Source organism: Quercus robur, chromosome 6 (genome assembly GCF_932294415.1).
Source record: "Quercus robur chromosome 6, dhQueRobu3.1, whole genome shotgun sequence".
NCBI classification, from domain to species: Eukaryota; Viridiplantae; Streptophyta; class Magnoliopsida; order Fagales; family Fagaceae; genus Quercus; species Quercus robur.
This window is the reverse complement of record NC_065539.1, coordinates 39,439,513-39,449,251: the sequence shown is the minus strand read 5'-3', so window position 1 is coordinate 39,449,251 and position 9,739 is coordinate 39,439,513. Positions and strand designations below refer to the sequence as shown.

The window sequence follows — 9,739 nt, the reverse complement described above, 5'->3', positions numbered from 1 at the left end:
GCGCAAACCTTTTAGATTTGAGAGAATGTGGATAACACACCCTTCATGCAAAGGCGTTGTCTAGAAAGCTTGGAATTTTCATGTAGTTGGTTCTAGGGCATACCAGCTAAAGAACAAATTATCAAATGTGAGGAAAGATCTCATCTGTTGGAACAAGAAAGTTTTTGGTAAAGTTGAGAATGAAATTCAACTCAAACAAGCTCAATTGCAATCCATCCAAAACTCTATTTTTACAATTGATGATGTCAGGAAGAAAAAATTGTTTAGGGAGGAGCTTGAAACACTTTTGCACAGAGAGGAAGTAATGTGGTCTCAGAAGGCTAAATGCAATTGGGTGATTCTAGGAGATAGAAATACGAGGTATTTCCAAACTATGGTAAAGCAAAGAAAAGCAAGAAGTAGAATCTTACAACTTAAATCTGATGATGGTGAAGTTATTGAAGATTAGGAGGGAATTGAACAGCTACTCTTACAGCATTTCAAGCAAGCTTATGAGAGAACCACTACAACTGATGTTGACCATATTCTAGAGGAGATCAAAACCTTACCTATCCCTCAGATATCCAATCAACAGAACTTGGCTCTTACCACACTAGTGACAAATGAAGAGATTGAATTCACTATCTTCCAACTTAGACCTTACAAAGCTCCAGGACTAGATGGAATTCCAGCCTTCTTCTACCAGGAGTATTGGGACTTGGTGAAATATGACATCTTCAACTATGTTCAGGCCTTCTTCCATTCAAGTTCTTTACTCAAAACACTCAACCAAACCTTCATTACTCTTATTCCTAAAAACTCTTGTCCTGATAATGTCAACCATTTTAGGCCTATTAGCTTATGCAATGTCATATTCAAAGTTATTTCTAAAATTCTAGTTAATAGGCTTATACCCTTAATGGATTGTCTCATCACTCCCTTCCAAAATGCCTTCATTAAAGGGAGAAATATTTCTGATAACATTTTAATTGCACATGAAATTTTTGACATGATGGGCAAAATGAAAGGTAGAACAGGTTGTTTTGAGGCTCTAAAGATTGATATGAGTAAAGCCTATGATAGGCTGTACTGTTGGCCATGAACTTTAGTCCTAATTGGGTTGGGTGGATTATGGAATGTGTTACAACTATGCAATACACTTTGCTGGTCAATAGGTGCATTACTCAATCATTTACACCATCCAATGTTCTTTCCTTTTCCTTTTTAAAAGCTAAACAAAGAAAAGAGATTTAGGGGATTAGAATAGGTAGGAATGGATGCTCCTTTACACACTTATTTTTTGCTGATGATGCCATTCTATTCTTCAAAAAGGATAATAGATCTCTAAGTTGTATCCAAAATATCCTCAACTGGTACTGTGCTTTTTCAGGTCAAAGTATAAATCTAGCTAAATCTGACCTATTCTGCTCCCCCAATATGTCAAGTGATGATTAAACCTCTCTTGCCATGTCTTTTCAAGTCAACTTGGTTCAAACTCCTAGTAAATACCTTGGCATTGATTTTAAATTAAGGGGGAAGAGGGTAGTTGATTTCCATTTTTTGGTGGATAAATTAACTTCTAAGTTACAAGGATGGAAAGCAAAGCTACTTTCCCAAGCTGGCAAAACTACTCTTATTTCATCTGTCCTTAAATCTATCCCCTTGTATACCTTTTCGTGCTTCAAAGTCCTTGACACTATTTGCAAGAAATTGGATTCTGTTATCAGGGACTCTTGGTAGGGCCATGATCAAGGGGTGAAAAAAAATGCATATGTTGAATTGGGACAAAGTCTGTATAAGCAAAAAAGAAGGGGGTATTGGTCTTAAAAATTTTAGTTTAATTAACTAATCCATGCTTGCCACTCAATTTTGGAGGATAAGTCACAATCCCCAGTCCTTGCTAGCAAAGACTCTTAAAGCCAAATATTTCCCTAGGTGTTCTATACATGAATGCTCTCCTAAACCCTATCATTCCTGGTCTTAGAGGAACATTATAAAATAGGAAAATTCAAAACTAAGGGAAGCTAGATGGTGGGTTGGTAAATGGATCTAACATTCCCCTAAATCTTCCTAACTAGTTCAAGTGCCCTATCCAAAATCTGCAGAATCCAAACCTTGTTACTGGTTCTGTTGCAGACCTTATTGACCATAATAATGGGGTTTGGAAGGCTGATCCAGTCAGAAAAATTTATCCACCTCCTCAATGTATAGAAATACTAAGAATTCCCATCTCTAAGACAGGGACTGTCTCGAATAAGCTTCTATGGAAACATTTAAGTTCAAGGGAGTACAAGGTTAAAAATGCTTACAAGATCCTACTTAAGGACATTGCTCAAACCCCTCCCATACAACCAAGGCCATTTCTGATCCCAACAGAGGTGTGGAATCTTATTTGGAAAGTGAATGTACCTCATAAAATCAGCCTTTTTATGTGGAAGTTAATGCACGATAGCCTCCCTGTAAGGTTGAATTTAATCAACCATCTTGTTAGCTTTATTCTGTGCCAAATTTAATTATAATTTAGCAATTAGTAACCCTGTATTTAGGTGGGAATCATGTAAGGGTAGTGTGTGAGAGAGTGTGAAAAAATGCTCAAGACTGTGCAGTGAAACAGAGACTCGCAGCTAGATCTCACGGCTGGCTTGTAGCTTGCAAGTCACTAGAAGATGCACACGAGTGAAGCATGTAGAGAAGCTGAACCGTCATGCCAACTGTAGCACTACAGGACAAAAAATCCAAACTGGCCATTTAGTTAGCTCGCTACTTGGACTCACGACTCAGTCAAGTCACGAGGCCAAGTCGCCAGTCCACTCTGTTATGGAAAAACTGACTCTTCGCATTCTTTTCTCACTCCAATATAAATACCCCTTATACCTACGAAATATTGAGAGCTTCCAGAGAGAATTTTGAGAAAGAAACCCTAGAGAAAAACAAGATTGACTCATCCACAATCTTTACATAATGACACTTCAAATTCATCGACTCTCAACCTCTTCATTGTTACATCCTTGAGAGGTTCTTTAACCAAATCCTTTTCTCACCATATCCATATCTGTGAGAAGGTTATTTGGTGCTTTGGGAAGCAGTTCGGAAGAAACCAATTCATATTGGTTGATGCTATGGGTTATAGCGGAATCCGGTAAGCTAAAAAAGAAATAAGTTCGGCATAAACTTGTTGGAGTAGGAGCTTGGAGAGCTTAAGTACACTGGGTAGATTAGGCTTAGAGAGTCTTCTACTGTTCATGTATCCCACCTACATTCTTTAGTAGATTATTTACCGCTTGGAGGGCGATGAAGAGGTTTTACGTCGAGGGCTTCGGTTTTTTCTTCGATAACACATCGTTGTGTTGTTCTTGTGTTTGCATTTCTCTTCCCTTAATCTTTGCCATTTAATTTCTGTTGTGGATGTGATTTTATTTTGTTTAGATTATTTATCAATTCTGTTATATGTTTATGTTCATATTCCGCACATTAATTGTTTGATAATAAGCTTGAATTGATGATTTGGAAATTGGGGGGTCTAAACGTTCATAGTGTTTTATACACATGTTGAACATTCACTCCCCACCTATCTCACCCTTAGGAATAGATGTATTGCAACAACCAGTACATGTCCTATGTGCAAGGGAGAGGATGAATCTTCTTCTCACCTGTTCCTTTACTGTACCTTTGCTAGAGCATGCTAGCATGGATCCACACTGGCAATACACACTTCTGAATTGGGAGACTCTCCAGTCCAACAATGGATTAGTAATTTATTGATTAGGCATAAAAACTTGGAGCAAGATATGATGGACTACCTACAAGTTGTCTTCACCTTTCTTTGGACTATCTGGAATCACAGGAATCTAGTCACTCAAGAAGGAAAAAATCCTAATCCTTTGGAAGTTATTCTCACTTCTCAGAGCTTGTTTTGCAAGTTTAAGGAAGCTTTCAGCATGGAAAGGAACCAAGACAGAAAGTCTATTCGAACTAATTTAGGCAGCCAGAGCATAGGAAGGCCTTGGGAGGTGATCATCAAAATCTCAGGATCAAACAAATGAAGAAATGGTAAAATAGCCTTGCATAATCTCCAAGGCTTGATCATTTTCTCGAGTGGTGCCAGTAGTGCAGTAGCAACAGCAGTTGCAGCAACACAGGAAGCTCTAGTGGAGGCTGCTTTGAGAGCCAAAAGTCTTGGTTTCTGCACAATTTTGTTTCTCTGTAGTAGCAAAGGAATAATTCAGGCTTGTAACTTGAAATGTTCAAATAGATGGCAAGATAAAACTATGGTTGCAGATATTTTGGCACTACAACAGCAGGACATTGTGTGTAAAGCTGTTTTTGTTCCAAGGGCCATTTTGAACTCAATGTATAGTTTAGCTGTCCTAGCATCCAAAAGCCCTGGCCATCACAGTTAGGTTCACCCAGCTCTTTTGTAATCTATCTCTGACTTTTATCTATTGGTATCGAAAAAAAAAAAAAAAAAAGATGTGACTATACAAGAAGGATAATACCTTTAAAGAAACCCTAGGATGGGAAGTAGGCTTCATACAGAAGAAGTAACCCACACAAAGGAGGATCCCTTTCCCCGGAAAACTCCTGAATCCCACTTTACCTAACTTAATTAACTCAGTCTTTCACATTCACTAGGTCTCAGTCTTGAACCCACAAAAAAGAAATCAAATAATAATAATAATAATAATAATAATATTATTATTATTATTATTATTTAGTAGTCTAACCTATAGTATTATACTTATGTTATTTGCAAGGTTTTGCGAAAGAATGTATAAGATGAAGAGTCTTATAATTTAATTGATATTTTTTTATATTTCCAACGAAAACTTCCAAGTTACAAATCTCCCCTCCCTTATATAACATTCAAATTGTATATACATATTAAAAAAAATAATAAATAAAAATAAAAATCAGAATTTAGGACATTCTAATTTAGACTGACATGCATACCAGGCTTTTGTGGCCTCCAATCACTATTCAAGAAGTTATATACTACATTATTCTAGCACAAGTTTAAAAGATAAATATATAATCGAGTTGAAAGAGTCACTTGTGCATATGTACAGCATGCAAAAAGACGGTAACCTAAATTTTTTTTTTATATCGGGCTCACATGATTTAGAGTTGTTTATGACGATGTAAGAAACTTGTATACAATATGCTGATAAATCTTTTTTTTTTTTTTTTTTTTTGAGAAGGATGTCATTTTTTAATTGATGGCTATGAAAGCAACGTTTTTTCAATGACTTATATTATAAGATGTTAACTTTCTATTTAACATACATTTTTCTTTGAAAGGACTGGTTGTCACTTGTCAAAAGACTTTAGAAAAAAAAATATATGTATAAACGATGACCATGGATTTAAAACTAATTTTTACACTTTTTTTTTTTTTTTAATGTTGTAGAGTTAGTTGTGCTGGGTTTTTTATTTTTTTTCTTCTCTAAAAAGAAAACTCTTTAATTTCTAGATTGGTGTAAAAGGAAAATTTAATTGAAATCAAAGATGCGTTGAAATCCAATTCTCATTGATTCGGGAATATTTCGGATCCATCCAGAAATTTTGGATCAAGAAGAATGTGCTTTTTTTGATGAGGAATATTTTTGCATAACATTAATAGGAAATTAAGTACAAACAGCAACATCGGAGCCAATAGCAACTTCTAAACAGCTGGGGGTTTCCTCAACCCATGCCTCAAAATCAAAAACAGACTTAGCATGTCCAGCTAAAAGATGGGCAGACCTATTGAGTTGAGGCCATTTAATGGAGCTGATTTTGAACTTTTTCAGACCCATATTCAAGCTCAGTTTGAAGCTACTTTTGGGAAATTTCTCTTGCCTATTAGCTGGACTATTTGGAATTGGGAATTCTAATTCCTTGAAAATACACATGAAATTCGACTGGGGTAGGGTCAACCCTCCTTCAACCTTATGTTATAGTGGCCAATTAAGAATGAATTGGCAGTTGAAGACGTAGTAATGTAGTACAGCACTCGTGTAGTTGTCATTGACGCCCTTCTTCCATTTGTATAAGAGATTGTTTCATTTGGCTATATATGATATAGTTATAATTAGGGTTAATATAATCCTTGAAGTGTTACATAAACATGAAAAAGTAGCCGTCTCTCCTGGTAAGCACTGATAATATGATATCATTTCAAAGGCAGGGACAAAATAAAGAATTTTTTTTTTTTTTTTGAGATAAAAATTTTATTCTAACTTAATATAAATGTATATGTGTGTGAAGTTTTCTACTAAAGACTTAAACTTCGGTTTTTGCCTCCACACCCTACAAGAACTTGTACTTGTAGAGTGACTATCATGTTAATGATATGCGGTGTTAAACCGAAGTATTATTTGATGATACTGGAAATGTGATCTTTTTGGCCGCCTTCAATGATTTTTAATTTGCTAAAAAAAAAAAAAACATTGTTGCTTTAACGTTAAAACAACTACTACACTACACGACATAGAGTATGGGGGAGATTTTCAGTTTAAAAAATAAATGAGTCAATCAATTCTTTTCCTTTTAAACTGCTCCCTCCATTGCCATCTTATGCGCCTGATTAGCTTGTAGGTTACAGCTAGCCATTTGTTTAATTAGAATTCTCTTGTTTAATTTAATAACATATAGGCCACATATGGCTACCTATTTAGACCTTGTTAATTAGTATAATTTAGTGTATGATAGACCCCATTATAAGGGGCTTGGCTACCAAATAGGGTAAAGCTTAGCCAACAAAAACCTTCAAATAGGGTAAAAGAACGACTCTATGTGCAGGGAAGATATCTCCTTTTTTTTTTTTTTTTGCTGAATTTTCAATTTTGTAGAATATCTCATTCATTTATGGTGTATGAAAAGAACTGCAAAGATACTTCAACGCGGTTTTATAGCATTAATTTGTTTTTCATGGCCACGAACTAATTTCTTAACATGGTCAACATAACCTCTTAAATATGAGAATTATTATCACATGTAAAAGATGAAGATATATACATATGGGGTATGTCCCGTGAACCAATTCTGCAGTACCCAATACTAAGTTTGGCAAGGCAGTTTAAATCTTGGTAAGGTTTCACATTTTTTCTTGAGAGTGCAAACAACGTCCTTGAAAATCTTTTTTTGATTGTGTGTGAGGCGTGTGTTTAAATATATATATATATATATATATATATATAAAGAGATTTGAATTATCTAACCTAACCCCATCTCACCCTTTACCATGCCTAGCTATCTAAAGTTAATGAACAATGTATTTAATTTAGACTTAGCATCACCAAGACGTGACAAATTTCAGGTTATACTTGCTATTAGTCGCTAAGTCACATGGACAATGTTGTATTAATCCTTGAGAGAGAGAGAGATCCCAAATAACAACTACATCAAGAAAACTTCAATGAAAAAAACAAGAGCACAAATTATAACCGAATCAAAGGACAGAGTAGGGAGAAAGAAAGCATTTAGGGTGGTCCCATTACAGAGCCGGCTAAGGGGAAATTTTTTTTTTTTTTTTTGGCTGAATTTTCAATTTTGTAGAATATCTCATTCATTTATGGTGTATGAAAAGAACTGCAAAGATACTTCAACGCGGTTTTATAGCATTAATTTGTTTTTCATGGCCAAGAACTAATTTCTTTAACATGGTCAACATAACCTCTTAAATGTGAGAATTAGAATATGTTTGGATACCCGCTTATTTGTTGAAAATTGAAAACTTATTACTGAAAACGCGGTAACAAAATAATTTTTAAATGTGTGAATAATGCCATGAACCCAAGTTTACTTAGAAATTTGTGTTTTGTTGAATTTGGTTGGGTCATGAATAGTGCCGTGGGATCTAGCCAAAAATGTAAACGCACACTTATTATCACATGTATAAGATAAAGATACATACATATGGGGTATGTCCCGTGAACTAGTTCTGCAGTACCCGATACTAAGTTTGGCAAGGCAGTTTAAATCTTGGCAAGGTTTCACATTTTTTCTTGAGAGTGCAAACAACCTTGAAAATCTTTTTTTGATTGTGTGTGAGGCGTGTGTTTAATTTTATATAAATATATATATATATATATATATATATATATTTATTTATAAAGAGATTTGAACTATCTAACCTAACCCCATCTCACCCTTTACCATGCCTAGCTATCTAAAGTTAATGAACAATGTATTTAATTTAGACTTAGCATCACCAAGACGTGACAAATTTCAGGTTATACTTGGTATTAGTGTCTAAGTCAAATGGACAATGTTGTATTAGTCCTTGAGAGAGAGAGAGAACCCAAATAACAACTACATCAAGAAAACTTCAATGAAAGCAACAAAAGCACAAATTATAACCGAATCAAAGGAGAGAGTAGTGAGAAAGAAAGCATTTAGTATGGTCCCATTACAGAGCCGGCTAAGGGGAAAAACTCTTCAAGCAAAAGCCAAAAGTGTGTGTCTCACTTAATAGAAATCCATTAAAGCCACATTAGCAAAGCAAATGTCTTCTAATTGTCTCTATATCACACCTTTTACACCATTTCCTCTATATAAATCCCTTCTTTAATTTCCTCTCCTCTCTCATTCTCTCTATAATTGCCATCCCCATTTCAATATTGCATCAAACCGAGATTCTTAGTCCTAGTGATTCCTAGTAACACTTTTCCTTCTGTTATTCTAAAATATCTATCATACCAAGTTCTTTCAATCTCAGTATGGAATCCATCAAACAAGGAAGCTTGGAAACCTCAAGTGAAGAGAGTGATCACCTTGAACAAGTCAGAGACGACACGGGCAGTAGGTGCTCCTATGAATGCACATTCTGCAAGCGAGGCTTCACCAATGCTCAGGCCTTGGGAGGGCATATGAACATACACCGGAAAGATCGAGCCAAGGCCAAGCAACTCACAAGCTCTTCTTCACATTCAAACAAATCCAACGAGGATTGCATCCCCTCTAGATATATTTCACCAGTATCACACGAACCATCCGAGTATTTCAAAGTTTTAGAGGCTCAAAGACAAAGGAATTGTCATATTTATTTTCATCCATCATCGGCATCTAGCCCTAGACACCCACATACTAATTTCCATCAAAGTGATTTTATTGCTTCAAGGTCCCAGTCCTTGAGTATGAACCAGGACCTTTTCGGTGTAAATTTGAGCCTGCAAATTGGCCCCATGCATGTAGAAGATGATGGAATGAAGAGGGCAGTTAGCGAAGCTGATGAATTGGATTTGGAGCTTCGACTAGGTCATGATCCATATTGAATTTGTTTTATCAGTGAATTAGCTTGTTATATATGCATACAGTGAACATCATAAATTGTACAGGCAAAATGGATTTCATGAATTTAGTTATATATTACTTTCTGTCCTACATTTATTTGTAAAGAATTCTCTATTTTGATAGAGGGGAGCAGAAAACAGAGATTATTGTTCAAAGCTACACAAAAGAAAAAAGAAGGTACTGGGAGATTGAATTTTAGAGGTAACTATGATCTGTAACATTTATTGTAGTGTCGTGTTTTTTTTTTTTTTTTTTTTTTGGCAGTAAAAGTGATTTTCTTATAAACCTAGCATCTTTATGAGTATAAAAGATGAACCTAAATCTTCAGCGTTCGTAAAGCCTTCTATGTTTCACCATGATCTTGAATTACTTTTACTTGTATTTTTTCCCTTCATGACGTAACTAGCTTCAAATTGTTGATATAAACTCAAATCAAATCCCTTAAGATCAGGAAATAAGATTTGCTGTGACAATACTGTTTCTATCT

General features: G+C 35.3%; 1 protein-coding gene across 1 annotated transcript; it reads left to right on the top strand.

The window, feature by feature from the left end:
* Nucleotides 1-8,393: 8,393 nt before the first annotated feature.
* LOC126689719 (zinc finger protein 10-like) lies at nucleotides 8,394-9,342 on the top strand. The gene has a single exon (XM_050384910.1). It carries the CDS (start codon nucleotides 8,679-8,681, stop codon nucleotides 9,231-9,233), a length of 555 nt encoding a protein of 184 aa, XP_050240867.1. The 5' UTR covers nucleotides 8,394-8,678; the 3' UTR covers nucleotides 9,234-9,342.
* The last annotated feature ends 397 nt before the right edge of the window (nucleotides 9,343-9,739 follow it).

Excerpts from the sequence above, each read along its gene's own strand:
- LOC126689719 (XM_050384910.1), top strand. The coding sequence starts at position 8,679 with ATGGAATCCATCAAACAAGGAAGCTTGGAAACCTCAAGTGAAGAGAGT.